The 22,934-nt window shown below is 44.3% G+C and overlaps 1 protein-coding gene across 1 annotated transcript in view; it reads right to left on the minus strand.

Annotated features, from left to right (window-relative positions):
* The window catches only part of LOC126236087 (glutamate-gated chloride channel-like), a 169,876-nt gene that overhangs the window by 76,392 nt on the left and 70,550 nt on the right, over positions 1 to 22,934 (minus strand). The window contains exons 7-9 of the mRNA XM_049945155.1: positions 12,411 to 12,545; positions 1,966 to 2,310; positions 952 to 969 (exon numbers count right to left, since the gene is read on the minus strand). Coding sequence (XP_049801112.1) covers positions 952 to 969; positions 1,966 to 2,310; positions 12,411 to 12,545 — 498 coding nt within the window. The remainder of the gene's footprint in view (positions 1 to 951; positions 970 to 1,965; positions 2,311 to 12,410; positions 12,546 to 22,934) is intronic.

Here is a 22,934-nt window from a genome sequence, read left to right on the forward strand (position 1 = left end):
TTTTCTTCGATTGACGAAGTATGGCTTATCTGTCAGTATTTTATACGAAAAATTTTAGCAATGTATAGTATTTTACGTGCCATAAAAATCTGTGACTGAAGAATTAACAATGAATTGAAACAGCTTTTATTTATTATACACCACTTAAATCTATAGAACTCTTTCTACAAATGCTGTACTAAACTTAATCTCATATATACTACTGGCCATTAAAATTGCTACACCAAGAAGAAATGCAGATGATAAACGGGTATCCATTGGACAAATATATTATACTAGAAATGACACGTGATTCAATTTTCACGCAATTTGGGTGCATAGATCCTGAGAAATTAGTACCCAGAACAACCACCTCTGACCGTAATAACGGCCTTGATACACCAGGGCATTCAATCTAGCAGAGCTTGGATGGCGTGTACAGGTACAGCTGCCCATACAGCTTCAACACGATACCACAGTTCATCAAGAGTAGTGACTGGCGTATTGTGACGAGCCAGTTGCTCGGCCACCATTGACCAGACGTTTTCAATTGGTGAGAGATCTGGAGACTGTGCTATCCAGGGCAGCAGTCGAACGTTTTCTGTATCCAGAAAGGCCAGTACAGGACCTGCAACATGCGGTCGTGCATTATCCTGCTGAAATGTAGGGTTTCGCAAGGATCGAATGAAGGGTACAGCCACGAGTCGTAAAACATCTGAAATATAACGTCCACTGTTCAAAGTGCCGTCAGTGCGGATAAGCGGTGACCGAGACGTGTAAGCAATGGCACCCCATACCATCACGCCGGGTGATATGCCAGTATGGCGATGACGAATACACGTTTCCAATGTGCGTTCACCGCGATGTCGCCAAACACGGATGCGACCATCATGATGCTGTAAACAGAACCTGGTCTCATCCGAAAAAATGCCGTTTTGCCATTCGTGCACCCAGGTTCGTCGTTGAGTACACCATCGCAGGCGCTTCTGTCTGTGATGCAGCGTCAAGGGTAACCGCAGCTATGGTCTCCGAGCTGATAGTCTATGCCGGTGCCAACGTCGTCGAACTCTTCGTGCAGATGGTTGTTGTCTTCCAAACGTCCCCATCTGTTGACTCAGGGATCGCGACGTGGCTGCACGATCCGTTACAGCCATGCGAATAAGGTGCCTATCATCTCGACTGCTAGTGATACGAGGCCTTTGGAATCCAGCACGGTGTTCCGTATTACCCTCCTGAACCCACCGATTCCATATTCTGCCAACAGTCATTGGATCTCGACCAACGCGAGCAGCAATGTCGCGATACGATAAACCGCAATCGCGATAGGCTACAATCCGACCTTTATCAAAGTCGGAAACGTGATGCTACACATTTCTCCTCCTTACACGAAGCATCACAACAACGTTTCACCAGCCGGCCTCGGTGGTCTAGCGGTTCTAGGCGCTCAGTCCGGAACCGCGCGACTACTACGGTCGCAGGTTCGAATCCTGCCTCGGGCGTGGATGTGTGTGATGTCCTTAAGTTAGTTAGGTTTAAGTAGTTCTAAGTTCTAGGGGACTGATGACCTCAGATGTTATGTCCCATAGTGCTCAGAGCCATTTAGCCAACGTTTCACCAGGCAACGCCGGTCAACTGCTGTTTGTGCATGAGAAATCGGTTGGAAACGTTCCTCATGTCAGTACGTTGTAGGTGTCGCCACCGGCACCAACCTTGTGTGAATGCTCTGAAAAGCTACACATTTGCATATCACAGCATCTCCTTCCTGTCGGTTAAACATCGCGTCTTTAGCATGTCATCTTCGTGGTGTAGCAATTTTAATGGCCAGTAGTGTAATATAAGAGTTTTGCAAATGGCATCGCTCGCACAGGTGTGCACGCGGAGTGAAGAGGCAGCCTGTGTGTATCTAGACGAAGTGGAGGCTTACCTTAGGAGACGTTAGGCTGGTGTCGTCCAGCGTCGTGTCGGTGGCCATGCGAGGCAGCTGGCCGCGCTCCTTCATCTCCCGCAGCAGGTCCGAGCGGCTCGCGTGGCTCACCAGCGTCGACTCCAGCAGCGCGGTGAAGACGAAGGTGAAGCAGCCGCCTATCCAGACGTCGATGGCCATGGTGTAGGCGACCTGCGGCACCGAGGCGTACACGCGCGACACCTGCACGGCCAGCACGAGCAGCGCGGCCACCACCAGCGACAGGCGCGAAGCGGTGTCGCCGCGGTCCAGCCAGAACGACGCCCACGACATGATGACCAGCATGCACGACGGCAGGTACACGTGGATCATGTAGTAGTTGAACTCCCGCCGCAGCAGCAGCTCCACCTTCAGGCAGCTGTAGTCTCCTGCTACCAGGCAAAGTGCCGAATGTTTGTACCTGTCACCCAGTTTCTAAACAAAACTATTATTTCGCTCCGAGGTAGAAATTTTTTTAAAATTTTTATCTGTCTGTGTGTGTGTGTGTGTGTGTGTGTGTGTGTGTGTGTGTGTGTGTGTGTGTGTGCGTGCGTGCGTGTGCGTGCGTGCGCGCGTCTGTAAGTAAGTGAATGCGTTTGTGTATATTTGGCCTGTGTGTCTGTTATTGAAGGGACGATCGCACATCGCTGCGAACTAGTTCCAGTACAACATAATAGTTCATAAAGTTCACTGCAGAACAAGAACTACTTCACATTATCAAGTTATAGTTCGAATAGCTTTGAATGGCTATCATCTGACAACCAGTGGACGAGTTTGAACTACACCACGGGCCATTAAAATTGCTACATCACAAAGATGACGTGCTACAGGCACGAAATTTAACCGACAGGAACAAGATGCTGTGATATGCAAATGATTAGCTTTTCAGAGCATTCACAGAAGGTTGGTGCCGGAGGTGACACCTACAACGTTCTGACATGAGGAAAGTTTTCAACCGATTTCTCGTACACAAACAGCAGCTGACCGGCGCTGCCTGGTCAAACATTGTTGTGATGCCTCGTGTAAGGAGGAGAAATGCGTACCATCACGTTTCCGACTTTGATAAAGGTCGGATTGTAGCCTATCGCGATTGCGGTTTATGGTATCGCGACATTGCTGCTCGCGTTGGTCGAGATCGAATGACTGTTGGCAGAATATGGAATCGGTGGGTTCACGAGGGTAATACGGAACGCCGTGCTGTATCCCAGCGGCCTCGTATCACTATCAGTCGAGATGGCAGGCATCTTATCCGCATCATTGTAACGGATCGTGCAGCTACGTCTCGATCCCTGAGTCAACAGATGGGGACGTTTGCAAGACAACAACCATCTGCACCAACAATTCGACAACGTTTGAATCAGCATGGACTATCAGCTCGGAGACCATGGCTACGGCTACCCTTGACACTGCATCACAGACAGGAGCGCCTGCGATGGTGTACTCAACAACGAACCTGGATGCACGAATGGCAAAACGTCATTTTTTCGGATGAATCCAGGTTCTGTTTACAGTATCATGATGGTTGCATCCGTGTTTGGCGTCACTGGAAACGTGTATTCGTCATCGCCATACTGGCGTATCACCCGGCGTGATGGTATGGGTGCCATTGGTTATACGTCTCGGTCACCTCTTATCCGCACTGACGGCACTTTGAACAGTGGACGTTATATTTCAGATGTGTTACGACCCGTGTGTCTACCCTTCATTCGATCCTTGCGAAACCCTACATTTCAGCAGGATAATACACGGCCTCATGTTGCTGGTCCTGTACTGGCCTTTCTGGGTACAGAAAATGTTCGACTGCTGCCCTGGCCAGCACATTCTTCAGATCTCTCACCAATTGAAAACGTCTGGTCAATGGTGGCCGAGCAACTGGCTCGTCACAATACGCCAGTCACTACTCTTGATGAACTGTGGTATCGTGTTGAAGCTGCATGGGCAGCTGTACCTGTACACGCCATCCAATCTCTGTTTGACTCAATGCCCAGGCGTATCAAGGCCGTTACTATGGCCAGAGGTGGTTTTTCTGGGTACTGATTTCTCAGGATCTTTGCACCCAAATTTCGTGAAAATGTAATCACATGTTAGTTCTAGTATAATATATTTGTACAATGAATACTCGTTTACCATCTGCATTCTTCTTGGTGTAGCAATTTTAATGGCCAGTAGTGTTGAATCGTTTATTAATCAGGCACATCTTTCGCGGCAAACAGAACCTCTAGGATATCCGCGCGCGCGTTATCTCGTTAGAAATTGGGGAAGGCGCGCCGGCCCCAAATTGAATCTGTCTAGTTGATTAACGAAGAAAGCCGGTGTGCCAGCCAGCCTGGTTGTGATTTTTAGGCGGTTGCTCACGTCCGACTAGATCAATATTTGACTGGTACCCACGTGTCGTTACACTATTCGCTATAATTTATCAAACGTACCCACACTTTCACTTGTGATAACATTGGACACCGACAGTTCGAATGCACAGATTTCATCCTGAAGAATGGTGAGAGAGATGGCGACAAGAATGGCATCCGTCCCCTCTATTAATACTGCAAAATCGGACAACAAACATACCAATCCTGTGTAGATACTGGATAAAGGCCAGGAAAAAGAAGAAAAGAGAAGATATTTCGCGGAAAATAAATAACTAGGTGTGTCAGTTGCAACCCGTAAGATAAAGCTCACATACTATCCTCCTGTATTTGATAAACAATGTACATTGCTAAGCTGTTACACAGTCCATCAGCAAGTTACCTAAAGCTTACAAACTTCGTAACTCGGCTTCTCTTCCGGAATTTCTAATTATCGCAACCACCAACACAAACGGATCTATGCTGCTAAGAAAAACTAAGTCCACCTAGTCTTCGCTGCACCGTGACTCACAAGGGAACCTCCCCATCGCACCCCTCCTCAGATTTAGTTATAAGTTGGCACAGTGGATAAGCCTTGAAAAACTGAAAACAGATAAATTGAGAAAACAGGAAGAAGTTGTGTGGAACTGTGAAAAAATAAGCAAAATATACAAACTGAGTAGTTCATGGGAAGATATGCAACGTCAAGGACACTGGGAATGCAGGAGCGCCGTGGTCTCGTGGTGACGTGAGCAGCTGCGGATCGAAAGGTCCTTGGTTCAAATCTTCCATCGAATGAAAAGTTTAATTTTTTATTTTCAGTTTATGTGACAAACTCTTATGTTTTCATCACTTTTTTGGGAGTGATTATCACATCCACAAGAAAACCTAAATCGGGCAAGGTAGAAGTTTTTTACCCCATCGCCAAGTGTACAAGTTAGGTGGGTCGACAACATATTCCTGTCATGTGACGCACATGCCATCACCAGTGTCATATAGAATATATCAGATGTGTTTTCCTGTGGAGGAATCGGTTGCCCTATGACCTGGCGATCAAATGTTTTCAGTTTCCCATTGGAGAGGCACGTCCTTTCGTCTACTAATCGCACGGTTTTGCGATGCGGTTGCAAAACACAGACACTAAACTTATTACAGTGAACAGAGACGTCAATGAACGAACGGACAGATAATAACTATGCAAATATAAAGAAAATAAAATTTTCACACGAGGGGAGACTTGAACCAAGGACCTCTCGTTTAGCAGCTGCTCACGGTACCACGGGACCACAACGCTCCTGAGCTCACTTTGTCCATGATGTTGCCTATGCGACCCGTGGACTACTCAGTTTGTATATTTTGCTCATTTTTTCACAGTTCCACACAACTTCTTCCAGTTTTCTCATTTGATCTGTGTTCAGTTTATCAAGGCCTATCCAATGTGCCAACTTATAACTAAATCTGAGGGGGGTGCGATGGGGAGGTTCCCTTGTCAGATGGAAATTCACCTCGCCGTGACCATAAACGAGACTTCCCTTCACCACATCCGAAACGAAAATTCTCTTCTCTGTCCTAGCCCATAACGTCACAGCGTTGCAACTTCTACTGCCCTTTGTAGTCATTTGTGAATCCAGTCACCACGAATTACATAATATTCACAACTCTTGAATTTAAAAATAAGGTATACTGTTAGACACGCGATAATAGACTGAGTGTTTTGATATAAAACATAGCATAGTTAACTGAATTCTTAGTCATGAAAGCATAGATTTAATAACTACGATTATGCGGAAATTGGCTCAATGACCTTAACTTCTAGAAATAAATTCTAAGAATACTAATAATACATCTTTTCACATTTATGCTTTATTGCGTTTCGTCTAGTGCTAGAAAAACTTTATTATGTGGCACTGTTTGCTACTTGACCATTGTATAAGCGTAATAACACTTGACACAAACTTAGCTATACACATACCGAAGCATATGGAAAGAAAATGATGAAAGGAAAAGGATGGACTATTTACATACTATAGTTTGTTAGTATCTGCTTGTTAATATTACTAGTGAAAGTTACTATTGGATTGATATGGTCTAAGAATGTTCATGACCAAATAAAAACGTTTATGCAGAATATCGTTTTGTCAGTTGATAGCGTTCTGTTCACCTGACGTCATTCAACACCTCGAGAGGAGTGTGTAGTGCGCCGACAAGTTCTTGCACGCTACAACTGGAATCGCTGTGCTGCTAGGGATTTGAACGTAAGTCATATGTTGACCACAGAGTGAAGAACGTATGGAATAAAGGTTAGTGCTACCGTCACAGATTGGTCTGTGTTGCCACCTTCGCACAACAGGCAAAATAATTTATCATTTACCAATTCGAATTTTGACGGTGTCTTAATCTTAGGTAATCAACGGTCATGCGGTGTCTGAGCTTTGGACTGCAGTCGTTCAGATGCACTGCTGTAGTGATAAGAATGCTACCGTCGTTAGAAATAAGTATCAACAAACTTTTGTAAAAGGAAACGAGGGCTGTCGACATAGTTCCGCATGGTATGCCACTTTGGCATTCCCCGAGAGCGCGCCAAGCACCAAAGGCGCGCGAGTCGCTTAAGACTCCCCACGCAGAGACCTCCGAATGATGCATTCGCTGCATCCCCAACCGGACGAGACACCGTCTGCTTCAATCCTGGCGAGCGGCGTATAAGTGGAGGGACATTCACAGTATCTCGATACCTCTTCAGAAGATGATGAATGTCATAGTCGTCGAAATGTCGCGGTATTTCATCGCTGCAACCGTTTGGAAACGCTAGAGATTTCCACCATTGTTGAGAGAAGTCAGGTTTCCCGTATAGGCTGTTGTTTGTTAAAAATAACTATATATGACGGTGGTATCTGTTCCCAAAAGAACAGTTACCGTTGATGACCATGCAGCTTTTCTAGAATGAAATGATAATTAAATGGACACCCAAGCTGCAAAGAGGCGTTGTTGAGTATGATGGGCAAACATCTATTAGGCGTACTACGAATGTAGTGGCGTGGACAAGTTGGCAATGTCGGTCTCACGGGGAGCGTGCACGGGATAAGACCCTGCAGGCGCAATGTCCCCTTTGCCCTCGGTGGCTCAGATGGATAGAGCGACTGCCATGTAAGCAGGAGATCCCGGGTTCGAGTCCCGGTCGTGGCACACATTTTCAACATTTCCCCAATGAAGTGTATCATTTCATGTTAAAGATAAGTTATTTTAATGCCTTCCCCTAAAGACTAATTTCGATTACTTACATGTCATTTGCGGCCGGTCACTATGATACTTACCTGTAGCAATGGAGACGCATTTGATAACAGCCACGTAGTCTCACTAGCTCATTACTGCCAAACCCAAACGGCTAAGGACGGAAATTTGAAAATTGGGGAGGGTGTTTATCTTATACTGTAGGCGTCGTTTTTCGAAATCCCACCCATAAAGGAATGTAAGAGACGATGAAATGTTTTTTAAAAATATGTCGCTATTAAGGTCATTTTGAAGGTAAACCTACATAAATTGATATTTGTTTTCTTTGTCAGAAATACATGTTTCAGAATTTTTCGAAATTTTACCCATATGGAGGTGAAACACTGACTAAAAGTATTTTTGAAAATAAATAATTATTAGAGAACTACTTAAGTATTTTTAAAGCTATACTTCTAAAAATTGGTATTTGACTTCTCGGTTAAAAATGAAAAAAAAATGTGTATCACTGTTTTTGGAAATTAAACCCCCCAATGGGGTGAAATATTTCATTGCGTAAGGATTTGTAATGTCAAATATATGAAAATTTGAGTTTGGCTTCACGATTAAAAATAAAAATCGTGGTCCACTGTTTTTAGAAATTCGAGCCCTATGGGGTAAAATAGGACATGAAAGTTTTTATGGAAAGATTTCCTTATACAAGCGTTTTTAAAGCTAAAGCTATGAAAATTTGTATTCGGCTTCTTTTTTAGAAATAAAAAACACACATTTCACGGTTTTTGGAAATTCAGTTCCTAAGTTGGTGAAAGAGGCAGTGAAGTGTTTTACGAATTTCTTTCAGTGCGTCAGCAGTTTTAAAGTTAAATCTTCGGGAACTGATCTTTGGATTCTCGGTTGGGAATGAAAAAATACATGTTCCACTGTTTTTGGAAATTCAGTTCCCAACGGGGTGAAATAGGGCCATACTGATTCACTGACTCATCAACACCCAAGCCAAACCACTAAGGATAGAAACTAAAAACTTGGAGAGGATGTGCACCGTTTAAGAAGGGACTGTTCGAAATTCGACTCCTAAGGAGACCAAAATGGGATTTTTTAAAGTATTTCATTATGCAAGGAAATCTGAAGTTAAATTCTTAAAGTTTGTATTAGGCTTCGCTGTCAGAAATAAATAAAGAAAACGTGTTTCACTAGTTTTGGAAATTCAACCCCTAAGGGGGTGAAGTACGGGATGAAAATTTTTAAGAACAAATTTCATTACATAAAAAAAATTTCAAAGCTAGATCGATGAAAATTCGCTTTTCATTTCTCGGTTGGATATAGAGGAATATATATTAGGGGATGAAAGTTTCTGTGAAACGTGACCGGAAGAAAGCAATAGGCATGATTAACAAAAACCTTAGTTGTTTGGTCAGAAATGCATTTGGAAAAGATCATGCTTCCATGACCTTAATTAGCGTGAAAAGTTTAAAATGTGTTGCAATTTGTGAACAACATAGAAATTCGATTAAAGAAAAAAAAAAAAAAAGTACAGACCATACAGTCTGTGCAAGTGAAGCAGCAGTTACTGAACTGGTCTGATATAAAAATTAGATTTTACGCTTGTAGAGTGACGTCTGTGACTTATTAATTATTGTAAACTCTGTGATGGTGTATTGTAAGTTCCTTTTTCTTGTTTTCAGAAGTTCTGGAAGTTAATTTTCATTAGAAGCAGTTGAATTATAATCCATGTATTTCCGTTGTATCTGGATTAAGGTAGAAGTGTATTGCGAGCAATCAGGACTTCAGCCACCTGCTGGCATTGAAATAAATCAATGGCGAAGGCTGAAAATTTGTCGGACCAGGACTCGAACCCGAATGCTCTGATTTTCTACAGCGATTGCATCAACCATCTTGGCCATCCGGAAACGCTTCCTATTCAGTCCAAATTTTCACCTTGTTACATGCTAGTAGTGCCCCCTTGCAGTACCTAGAGCCTCCTCGCTCATATGCAGGGTGAGGCAAATAAAAGTGGCTCGGACGAGTGGATACGATTGGACGTGAACGTACGAGTGCACATAACCGCACTCTCTGATGCGTACACCACGTGTACGCCCGTCACGTGATCCACACCGGTTCAGAGCCTACTCACAGCTGAGCAACGAGTGTCCGTTGTGAAAAGTTACGTGGCAACAAAAAACGTTCAGGAACGTGCCCGCACACCACACAATGTGGCCTAAGTACAACAGAAAATAAGTCCTACCACATCAACCCGACGCCTGTCGAAGGAGAATAGCATATCTCGTCGATCATGCCGACGAATATTCCACCTGGACCTACAGACGCATCCCTAGCGAGTGACAACTGTTCGTACATTAAAACCTACTCCCCAGCGCCTCCAGATTTGTGAGTGGCTATTCACTGCGATAAAAATGAATAGCTTGGACATGGATCTGATCATTAAGTGTGATGAAGCCTGGTTTCACCTCAGTGGTTATGTCAACGCACCGAATCACATGTTGTGGGTAGCGGAGAATCCGCATAACTTCCACGAAACACAACTGCATGATCAGAAGGTCGAGGTTTGGTGTGCAGTGTCAGCACGACGCATTAGCCGCGCGGGATTAGCCGAGCGGTCTCAGGCACTGTAGTCATGGACTGTGCGGCTGGTCCCGGCGGAGGTTCGAGTCCTCCCTCGGGCATGGGTGTGTGTGTTTGTCCTTAGGATAATTTAGGTTAAGTAGTGTGTAAGCTTAGGGACTGATGACCTTAGCAGTTAAGTCCCATAAGATTTCACAAACATTTCAATTTTTTGAACGACGCATTATTTGTCCCATCTTCTTTCATCAGGCAATGACTTCGGGGCGTCACATAGCCAACATTTTGAAACCATTTGCGGCAGCATTAAGGGAGTAGGAAAAAACATATAGTTACTTCGTATAGGATGGAGCAACTGCCCAAACAGTCGGCCGAATCTTGGAGCACCTGTACACAGTCTTCACGCTTGACAGAGTTGACAGTAAAGGTCAGTCTGGTCGCGTCCATAGTTGACCATGCAAGTCACCTGATCTGTCAGCGTGCGATTACTTTGTATGGGGAGTCATCAAGTTTAAGGTGTATCACGAAAACGCTCACAGTCTTCAAGAACTGCAGCAAAACATTTCGGATTACAGCAGTCCAGCTTCGATCCACCTTCAGCAACTTGCTGACCAGGGCGCAAAAGTGCAAAGAGATGAATGTTGGTCACTTTCAGCATCTGCTATAGTCAGATCTGATTTCCTTTCCTATGCTGTGTTTCTTTGTACCCTGGAACTCTGTGTTCTAGGCCACTTTTATTTGGCTTACCCTGTGTATATAAATATATGGTGTCTGTTCTGTCGGACGTGTCCAACAGAAAGGACATCAAATATTTATATAAGACAGAAGAGTAAAAATACAGATTATCTCAGTAGTTGTTTTGACAGAGAGATTTCTCTAGAGTCTGGAAACCGTTTTCCTCTGTTAAAACACATACACTGCTGTAAAAATATCCCTTAACGGTAGAACTGATGTTTTATCAATAGGCAAGCATTATACCAACCGATTGCAATTTCAGGCACTGACGGCAAGAATTTTGTTATAATTTTATTTTTGAACGGTCACGTGGCAGAAGCAACCTGTTGTATCATTAGAGACGTAAAGGCCACCTTGCCGCACCCCTAGTGAAAAACATAAATAGGTTCCTTGTTTTTCGAGTTTTTACCTTGCAAACCCAATCAGCAGGAATAAGTATATTTAGATAACATTCTTCTCTCTTCCTGTTAACTGACATGATTGTGGATTCTTGTTGAAACATTGTATTTATTACGTAACTCTTTTCCCATGACTTACTATCTTTTATTTACACTAGAAAATATGCTTGGAACCCGAAACACAGGTCGTGTGAAATATAAAATTAACAAAACAGGCAAACGTGTATTGTCATGCAATTTTTTTTTTCGTTGCTTCTGACCAGCCTCCTTCTCGTATGATTGGTTAGATTGTCCACGTCAGCGGACTTGTGGTCTGTTTTAACAAGATTAACTTTTTATTAGATACGATAAAAATATAGTACAACAGTTGAATATTGCAAAACATCAACCCAACTGTAGAGTAAGCGATAGGTTATCGGATATAACACGTCTTCATCCACTGTCTGTCTCCTAGGTGCCTATACTACTTGAATTGTCGTTTGTGTAAGCCACTTTTTTAAGGGTACGAAAATAGATCGGTGCTTACCATACCCTGCACCCGTCTGTTACCTTTTTATAAATACCATAGCTCAATGTCATCTGTTTTCAAGGATTGTGTTATGGGCCGGAAGAAAATTGTTCACCACAATTACGAGTTAGCCCTCTGTAGCTCTCACCGAGCGAGGTGGCGCAGTGGTAGCACACTGGACTCGCATTCGGGAGGACGACAGTTCAATCCCGCGTCCGGCCATGCTGATTTAGGTTTTCCGTGATTTCCCTAAATCGCTCCAAGCAAATGCTGGGATGGTTCCTTTCAAAAGGCACGGCCGACTTCCTTCCCTAATCCGATGAGACCGATGACCTCGCTGTTTGGTCTCTTCCCCCAAAACAACCCCAACCCTCTGTCGCTCTCATTCTTTTATATTGAAGCCCATGGTCGTCAAAAAGGATCAAAATGGTTCAAATGGCTCTGAGCACTATGGGACTTAACATCTATAGTCATCAGTCCCCTAGAACTTAGAACTACTTAAACCTAACTAACCTAAGGACATCACACAAAAAGGATCAAGTGGGACTAGAAACACAGTAAGGTCTAACTGTTAGTGTTTCAACGACCAATAGATCCAGTTTCACAAATTTAGAGTGTGCGACTGTGGGTTGCATCTTTACCATCACCCCTCTCTCTCCCTGGACAGAGCTGCCGACGCTCCAGTAGAGAGACCACTGCCGTACCTGTGGTCGTCGCGGTGTTGCAGTAGTCCGTGAGGAACTTCTCAAGAGTGAAGAGCGACAGGTGTAGGTTGCTCATGATCTGCACAGGGTCGCCGTCTTTCCACAGGAGCACCACGTCATCAGTCTTCCAACCATCTGCAACATAATGACTCGTGAAAAAACTTCTAAGAAACTTGACTTGCTAGGAACTGGTGAAGACATACCACAATGAGTTTAGTATACTGCCTTGAGAATTCTTTTCGTAAGTTCAACTCTTTCTGTGCCACTGAAAAGATCACTCGTAGAGTTATTAAACAGAGTTAGAAATCGATAGCCTATTGGCTTGCCTGACAGTCAGATTCATTCTTCTCCTTCTGCCTCTCCAGGTTTAGGCCTAGAGCCTATCCCAGTCTCAACATCTCATCCTTGGTATTGTCCGCCCCGGTAGCTGAATGGTCACCGTGGCCCGTGTTCGATTCCCGGCTGGGTCGGGGATTTTTCTCCGCCTAGGGACTGGGTGTTGAGCTGTCCTCATCCTATCATCCTCATTGACTGCAGGTCGCCGAAGTCACGTCAAATTGAAAGACCGGCACCCGGCGAACGGCCTGCCCGACGGGCGGTCCTAGCCATACGATTAAATAAATAAATCCTTGTATTTCCACACTTCTCTTGCCCCATGGTTTATATTCTCTCCATTTTTCTTTGTATTGGATTGCCTTTTGGGTTACGGGTTGTATTCTGAATTCTTCGCTCATTACTTCGTTTCTAATTTTGTCTTCCCCACTGCAGCCTCTCATAGATCTTAGAAATTTGGTTTCCGACGCTTCTACTTGCCGTAAATCTATATTTCTAAAAGTCCAACTTCCTGCCCCATATAATAAAGTGTGAATGGCCATGACTTTATAAAATTTCAGTTCTGTCTTTTGTCTTGTTTTACCCTTATGTGTCAAAATTGTGCCACATATACGCTGATAAGAATTACTTTTTCTGTATATACATATCTTGATCATATGATATTTCACATCCTAAATACTTAAAATGGGCTACCTGTTCTATCGGTTTGTTATTGAGCACTATTTTTCTTCTTACTGGATGAATATGTAAAAAATTTAATTTTTAGGTACTGACCGATTGTAACTCTCTATCGGCACAAAATAATTTAGGGTATCGATTCTAGACAAATATTTTACTTTGTAATTTGGTTAATACATTTACTGAAATGCAGACTGAAACTGGTGGAAATCAAATATTCACTAAATTCAGATAGAAAGAGGCAAAATAATTTCTATACAGCATAAAATCAATAATAAAAGGTAAATTAACTAACATTAATTAATATTATTTGGTCTGGCGCAATCTGTCACCCATTTTGCACGGAACGAAATATTTCCTTGCATGTTGAAATCGATCACAATTTACTGCAACCCTGTGATACTTTATAGTAATTACACTTCAAGGTGCAAGTCTGTCATTTTTGTTAACACATATAAATGAATGAACGAGTAAGGTCGTGTGAATCATGTCCCAATGATAGAAGGTGTTTTTTTCTTTGTTTTGCTTTTTTTATTGTGGCATGTGGACTGGTTGCATTCCAGGCATTCCAGTACCAGTAACAGTCTTGTATAGCTGGTGTCAATGAGTGTTGCATTGTGCAGCGTCCTGTTTGTGCTGTTAACGACAGATGGCAGCAGATCATTATGTCGCCATCCGAAGTACAAACAGCTATCGACAGTGTCACATTAACCTCGATGGGACACTGCAGCGAGATATCGAATTTAACCGAGGACTTTGGCATAGAGCCTTGTTATCAAGAATCACCTTCTCTTGCTGGGAAAATACTGAGGATGAAAGTAGTTTCAGTACATTGATTCGAAACGGCTGTCTCCACGTCGACAGCTACCACACTAGCGTGAGGACGCTACCTCAGTTGCGGAGACCAATATAACCTTAACAGTCATTTGCAATCCATATATCTGTACTGAAGTTAAAATCAATGTTTCACATCATCTCTGGCTTAAATTGGTATAAAAGATAGAGACCAAAGAAAGGCCCTTGAATAACTTTGCTATTCTCGGAGAACTTTCTTGTGCGATAAACTGTTTAAATCATTAAATAAATAAGTGACTGTCAACGTTCGAGGAGAGCCAAGTGATGTCAGAGTGAAATCATTTTTACGTGACTGTTCATTTACCTGAAGACGTATTTCTCCCGGAGAATTAGTGTGCTCTGAAAATTGAACACACGAATAATTCAGAAAAAATACGTTTTCGGTAATATGAACAGTCACGTCTGATTCGTGTTGAGGTAAAATTAGGCTCGTCACATGAGTAGGAACGAACAAATGGATAACGTCACAAAGAATCAAATGGAAATATGAATTATGTCCACTTTGTCTTCTGTTATAAGACCGACTGCAGTTATACGTTCAAGTAGGCGGCATGCAACGTCCTATTTGGGAAATTAGTGAAATATATTGATCGCGCAACTGAATAGAGTGAAAAATATAAGGGGAAGATATAGCTCACACTTATGGGATTGCTTGCAAAAATAAAAATAAAAAAAATAAAAAATAAAAAATCAAGAGAGAGTATCCGGGTGGATATCGTCACAATAGCCCATTCAGAAGAGGCTGCAAGGAAAGGGAAATTGTAGGCAAAGTACCTTTCCTTACGACCGTGTTGATTAATTTCTGGGATGTTGTACGAAAAGGTATTTCATGGAGTATCAAAGCAGATTGCGAAAGCACATATTCTATTTCGCGTAGGAAAGACCGCGCACCTGAGCAACAGTATATTTTTAGAAACTACATATCGATTAGATGCTCTGATGATAGTAACTGAACATATTAGTGCGTGATAGGCCAGGTGGAGAGCTTTTGAATCACCTGGTGAATACTAACTCATGAGGCGGCCCGCACTGCGTAAATGAATGAGCGAATAAAATACCAGCAGGCGGAACTGACTGCTTTGCTGCGACTCATCTGACAATAAGTCATTAGGAGTTGAGCCGAGAAGAACCGGGACAAGACGACCGAGCCACTGAAGGACCCTCCCCACTCTTCCCGGTAAATGATAGTTGGACGTTTACAGATGTACAGTACAGCTGAATCGGATAGTACGTACCACAAAAGAGCTATGCACGCGATCACTCCTGTAGAGTCGACCGAAGTAAGACTGAAGTTAGATTACCGTTCTTGCAGATGTGCAAGAGTGCATGTCACAGCGTTTTTGTGAGCCAGCACACATGTTTTAGATACAGAGCTCTCACTTCGTCAAACATGTTGTCGAAGCACGAAAGTCACTTTTGTTGTTTTTTACGTTGTACTAATTTCTAGTGCAGATCGTTGTGTACCTTTTTCACATAATCTTTTCGTTATCAACATGGCAAATCTTAAAAGAAATAACAAAACTGAGGAAATCATTGACGTTAGGTCCTTGTCTGGAAGGTGAAAAGCAGGTAGTGCGACGATTGAGGAAAGCCAGAATCGGTTTATACAAAATTGATGAATAAGCTAAAATATTTAAAATCGCACACTGAGGAGTTTACAAAATTTTGAAAGAACTTGTCGCAAGAGGAAACAAATGTAGCTAGCATTACAGAAATCCGGACTTCTGCAGATGGTGTTTGCCTGCCTTCTTTGTTGTACTCCCATATGATGTTCTGAAGGGCCCCAAGATATGTTTGAGGATGGAGAACTGACGATAAACATAACATGGAGGTAAGGAAGATAAGTTGTTAAAGATATTCCTTAAACTTTTGCGAAGAAGTGAACATCTTGTAAACGTATTAAAATAATTTCTTGTACATTAAGTTATTTGCAAATTAACGAATAGTAGTGTAGTATCGATCGCTACGATGCCACGGCTTAGGTTGGCACTACGACAGACACCGACGACAGCGCCCTCTAGCCGGCCCTGCAGAGCTCTACGAGCATCGCTACAGATTCTCCCCATTTCATCGAGAGCAGACGGCCGGGACACTTCGCACCTCATTTCAAGTTATGTATTCATTTTGCTAAAGTAAAGGTGATTTAAATTCATTCTGCGGTACCGACGTGTATTACCTTTTCCTGCTCCTACACACGCGTCGCCTTCCAGGCGGGATACAAAAGTTGGCGACGAGGCCATCTTCCTATCATTTCCTTTTTTGCTCGGTGCTGCTTTAGCGTTTTTTGCGATACCCCCGTTTGTTTGAGTGACTGTATCTGCGTGCTCCCACCTTTCGCTATCTAGACTTTCATTTGTGTCAACCATGGGTTCGCCACAGCAACAGGCTTCGCCGTCCGATCTTGTACGTTTTCACGCTCAGCAAATGACGCAGCTGCATCCTGCCATAAATGGACTGGTCACACTACAGACTGCAGCTACTTCGGCGCCTCCGACGCCACCGCCTGTACCGACGCCGTCGCCGACGGCGCCGTCATTTCGTGCCTTCAATTCTGACGTTGAACGCTGGCCAGAATACATCGCCCAGCTCGAGGCACACTTCGCAGCATACAACATACCAAGTACAGAGCGGCTTGCCTTTTTCATTGCCAACGCGGGTGTTGTTATACCGTGTGCTCGTGAAATTGTTTCCCACCACCCACCCACAAACTAAAACTTACGACGAAATGATTGATGCTTTGAACTCCCACTTCCGTGACAGGGTAAATGTGGTAGTTGCACGATTTTTTCGTCTCCGGCGAGGCCCTATTCAGTCGAATAAATCTTGGTTAGCGGACCTACAGGGACTAACTTCTGATTGTGACTTTGATTGCTCGTGTGGACGCTCATATGCAGATATAATGATAAGATGGTTCAAATGGCTCTGAGCACTATGTGACTTAACTTCTAAGGTCATCAGTCCCCTAGAACTTAGAACTAATTAAACCTAACTGACCTAAGGACATCACACACATCCATGCCCGAGGCAGGATTCGAACCTGCAACCGTAGCGGTCGCTCGGCTCCAGACTGTAGCGGCTAGAACCGCACGGCCACTCCGGCCGGCTAATGATAAGAGACGCTATTGCGCAGAATGTGGCGGATCATCGCATCTGCGAACAAATCCTCAGATTTAAAAACCTGTCTTTGCAGGAAGTTCAAGTGGTTAAAATGGCTCTGAGCACTATGGGACCTAACTTCTAAGGTCATCAGTCCCCTAGAACTTAGAACTACTTAAACCTACCTAAGCTAAGGACAGCACACACGTCCATGCCCGAAAGCAGGATTCGAACCTGCGACCGTAGCGGACGTGCGGTTCCAGACTGTAGCGCCTAGAACCGCTCGGCCACTCTGGCCCTCTGCAGGAAGTAGAGGACTTGCTAGACAGATGAGATACTTTAGACATGGCTACTTCCGCGTTTGATGTGGCCCCGGGTGTGTGTACTGTTATCGCGGCACAACACGTACCCTTCCGCCCGGTCCTAGCCCAGCCAGCCGCGCCGCTCGCGCGCAAGTAAAGACGTATCAAACCAGGCACCCACTAAGAAACTGAAATCAAGTCCGAACTGCTTTCCCGCCTACCCACGGGACAGTTGCCCTTCCCGTCAAGCACAATGTTACTTTCGTAATAGGAAAGGACATGTGCAAGCCGTGTGTAGTAAGAGAAACTCTAATTCCGAACTAGTCTCCCGTTCGCGTGATTGTCGTGGGCGTCACCGCAACGGCAACCGCCATGATCATGATTCGCATCAGCTGATGGACGTTAATGCCTTCTGCTTCACGTGCGACAGTGACTCGTCGTGTGAATCAAGTTTTGCCAGACACAACCTCTCGCATTCAGCGCGAAGCAAGGAAACTTTTTGTGACTTTAAACATTTGTGGACGATCTGTTCGCATGCAGCTGGACACTGGTGCGTCAGTTTCTTTACTGAACAAATCTATGCATGACTTGCTTGTTTCGCCCCAACTTCGTCGTTAGCGTTCCACGCTGACTGCATTTACTGGACAGGAAATCTCAGTGCTCGGCGTGTGTAGTTTGCAAGTCACGTATGATGCAACGACCCATACAGTGTCTTTCAACGTGCTCCGCTCTAGTGATGCTATGAACATTCTTGGCATGGACGCATTTGAACTTTTTGGTCTCGCAATTCAGAACAATGTACCTTGCATCAACGCTAGTGACCATGCAGACAGTGTTGCTGAACTATGCGTTGATTTTACTGATCTCTTTTCTGATGGCCTTGGTTGCGCCACAGACTTCACAGCGCATGTTACAGTTCAAGACAATGCCATGCGGATTTTCCGGCGCGCACGCCCGGTACCGCATGCACTGCGTGACGCCGTAGCTTCTGAACTTAAGCATTTGCAAGACATTGGTGTCATTGACCCTGTTTCTGCTTCGCCATGGGCTTCACCTTTAGCGTGTGTGAAGAAACCAAACTGTCGTCTCCGTATTTATGCTGACTTTAAGTCTACAGTAAATCCCACGGACAGTGGTAGCTACTATTCCCTTACCGCGTCCTGAAGACATTTTTTATAAGCTTGGTGCGGGAAAAATCTTTTCCACCATTGACTTGCGGGACGCATACTTTCAGCTTCCGCTCGACGAACAGTCACAGTGTTATATTGTGATCAACAGCTGCCTTGGATTGTTCAAGTTTCGCCGCCATCCGTTCGGTTATGCTTTGGCTCCTGCTATTTTTCAGTCTTACTTGCAGTAGTTGTGTGCCACTGTCCCTGGTTGCTCCAATTATCTGGACGATATACACTACTGGCCATTAAAATTGCTACACCAAGAAGAAATGCAGATGATAAACAGGTATTCATTGGACAAATATATTATACTAGAACAGACATGTGATTACATTTTCACGCCATTTGGGTGCATAGATCCTGAGAAATGCGTACCAAGAACCACCTCTGGGCGTAATAACCGCCTTGATACGCCTGGGCATTGAGTCACAGAGCTGGGATGGCGTGTACAGGTACAGATGCCCATGCAGTTTCAACACAATACCACAGTTCATCAAGAGTAGTGACTGGCGTATTGTGTCGAGCCAGTTGCTCGGCCACCATTGACGAGACGTTTTCAATTGGTGAGAGATCTGGAGAATGTGCTGGCCAGGGCAGCAGTCGAACATTTTATGTATCCAAAAAGGCCTGTACAGGCCCTACAACAACCGTTCATGCATTATCCTGCTGAAATGTAGGGTTTCGCAGCGATCGAATGAAGAGTAGAGCCACGGGTCGTAACACATCTGAAATGTAACGTCCACTGTTCAAAGTGTCGTCAATGCGAACAAGAGGTGGCCAAGACGTGTAACCAGTGGCACCCCATACCATCACTCCGGATGATACGCCAGTATGGCGATGACGAATACACGCTTCCAATGTGCGTTCACCGCGATGTCGCCAAACACGGATGCGACCATTATGATGTTGTAAACAAAACCAGGATTCATCCGAAAAAATGACGTTTTTAGATTCATGCACCCAGGTTCGTCGTTGAGTACACCATAGCGGGCGCTCCTGTCTGATGCAGCATCAAAGGTAACCGTTGCCATGGTCTCCGAAGTGATAGCCCATGCTGCTGGAAACGTCGAACTGTTCCTGCAGTTGGCTGTTGTCTTGCAAACGCCCACATCTGTTGACTCAGGGATCGAGATGTGGCTGCACGATCCGTTACAGCAATGCGGATAAGATGCCTGTCATCTCGACTGCTAGTGGTACGAGGCCGTTGGGATCCAGCACGGCGTTCCCTGTTACCCTCCTGAACCAACAGGTTCCATACTCTGCTAACAGTCAGTGCATCTCGACCAACGCGAGCAGCAATGTCGCAATACGATAAATCGCAATCGCGATAGGCTACAATCCGACCTTTATCAAAGTCGGAAACGTGATGGTACGTATTTCTCCTCCTTACAGGAGGCATCACAACGTTTCACCAAGCAACACCGGTCAACTGCTGTTTGTGTATGAGAAATCGGTTGGAAACCTTCGTCATGTCAGCACGTTGTAGGTATCGCCACCGGCGCCAGTGTTGTGTGAATGCTCTGAAAAGCTAATCATTTGCATATCACAGCATCTTCTTCCTGTCGGTTAAATTTCGCGTCTGTAGCACCTCATCTCCGTCTTGTAGCAATTTTAATGGCCACTAGTGTAGTTGTATCAGGTCGCTCCTCTGGCGAACATTTGCAGAATTTGCGTGCCTTATTTACTGTACCTTTGCAGGCAGAACTAAAGTGTAACAGAGAAAAGTGGAATTTTTTTCAAACTGAGATTCAGTATTTAGGACACATGATTAACCGACAGGATATCCACCGCTCGCCGTCACATCTCAGTACGATTAGATACTTTCCAGCACACAGGATCTTAAAAGAACTTCAGTCTGTTGCGCAAAATTACATTATATTCAGTTTCTACCAAATGCAGCGCAGATTGCAGCGCCTTTGCATCGTCTTCTGCGTAAGAATGTTCCCTTTGTTTGGTCTTCGGATGTGACGCTGCTTTCTACATCTACATCTACATTTATACTCCGCAAGCCACCCAACGGTGTGTGGCGGAGGGCACTTTACGTGCCACTGTCATTACCACCCTTTTCTGTTCCAGTCGCGTATGGTTCGCGGGAAGAACGACTGTCTGAAAGCCTCCGTGCGCGCTCGAATCTCTCTAATTTTACATTCGTGATCTCCTCGGGAGGTATAAGTAGGGGGAAGCAATATATTCGATACCTCATCCAGAAATGCACCCTCTCGATACCTGGCGAGCAAGCTACACCGCGATGCAGAGCGCCTCTCTTCCAGAGTCTGCCACTTGAGTTTGGTAAACATCTCCGTAACGCTATCACGGTTACCAAATAACCCTGTGACGAAACGCGCCGCTCTTCTTTGGACCTTCTCTATCTCCTCCGTCAACCCGATCTGGCACGGATCCCACACTGATGAGCAATACTCAAGTATAGGTCGAACGAGCATTTTGTAAGCCACCTCCTTTGTTGATGGACTACATTTTCTAAGGACTCTCCCAATGAATCTCAACCTGGTACCCGCCTTACCAACAATTAATTTTATATGATTATTCCACTTCAAATTGTTCCGCACGCATACTTCCAGATATTTTACAGAAGTAACTGCTACCAGTGTTTGTTCCGCTATCATATAATCATACAATAAAGGATCCTTCTTTCTATGTATTCGCAATACATTACATTTGTCTATGTTAAGGGTCAGTTGCCGCTCCCTGCACCAAGTGCCTATCCGCTGCAGATCTTCCTGCATTTCGCTACAATTTTCTAATGCTGCAACTTCTCTGTATACTACAGCATCATCCGCGAAAAGCCGCATGGAACTTCCGACACTATCTACTAGGTCATTTATATATATTGTGAAAAGCAATGGCCCCATAACACTCCCCTGTGGCACGCCAGAGGTTACTTTAACGTCTGTAGACCTCTCTCCATTGATAACACCATGCTGTGTTCTGTTTGCTAAAAACTCTTCAATCCAGCCACACAGCTGGTCTGATATTCCGTAGGCTCTTACTTTGTTTATCAGGCGACAGTGCGGAACTGTATCGAACGCCTTCCGGAAGTCAAGGAAAATAGCATCTACCTGGGAGCCTGTATCTAATATTTTCTGGGTCTCATGAACAAATAAAGCGAGTTGGGTCTCACACGATCGCTGTTTCCGGAATCCATGTTTATTCCTACAGAGTAGATTCTGGGTTTCCAAAAACGACATGATACTCGAGCAAAAAACATGTTCTAAAATTCTACAACAGATCGACGTCTATAGTTTTGCGCATCTGCTCGACGACCCTTCTTGAAGACTGGGACTACCTGTGCTCTTTTCCAATCATTTGGAACCTTCCGTTCCTCTAGAGACCTGCGGTACACGGCTGTTAGAAGGGGGGCAAGTTCTTTCGCGTACTCTGTGTAGAATCGAATTGGTATCCCGTCAGGTCCAGTGGACTTTCCTCTGTTGAGTGATTGCAGTTGCTTTTCTATTCCTTGGACACTTATTTCGATGTCAGCCATTTTTTCGTTTGTGCGAGGATTTAGAGAAGGAACTGCAGTGCGGTCTTCCTCTGTGAAACAGCTTTGGAAGAAGGGGTTTAGTATTTCAGCTTTACGCGTGTCATCCTCTGTTTCAATGCCATCATCATCCCGGAGTGTCTGGATATGCTGTTTCGAGCCACTTACTGATTTAACGTAAGACCAGAACTTCCTAGGGTTTTCTGTCGAGTCGGTACATAGAATTTTACTTTCGAATTCACTGAAAGCTTCACGCATAGCCCTCCTTACGCTAACTTTGACATCGTTTAGCTTCTGCTTTGCTGAGTGACCGCTGTTTGATTGCTTTCGATCCCTCCAAACCAGTTTTGGCTGTCGATGTATTTTTTCACGGCATCGGAGCGGTTCTTTCACACCGCATTAATTCTGTCGATCTCCCGATCGCTTTTGAATCTAAGTTGCTCCATTCTGCCCAGAAAAATTATTCTCAAATCTAGAAAGAAGCTTTAGCTATTGTATATGGCGTAACTACGTTTCGTGATTTTTTTTTTTTTTTTGGTAGGGTCGCTAGTTCTATTTGGTAACCGACCATAAGCCTTTGACGTCGTTG

Source organism: Schistocerca nitens, chromosome 1 (genome assembly GCF_023898315.1).
Source record: "Schistocerca nitens isolate TAMUIC-IGC-003100 chromosome 1, iqSchNite1.1, whole genome shotgun sequence".
Taxonomy (NCBI): Eukaryota; Metazoa; Arthropoda; class Insecta; order Orthoptera; family Acrididae; genus Schistocerca; species Schistocerca nitens.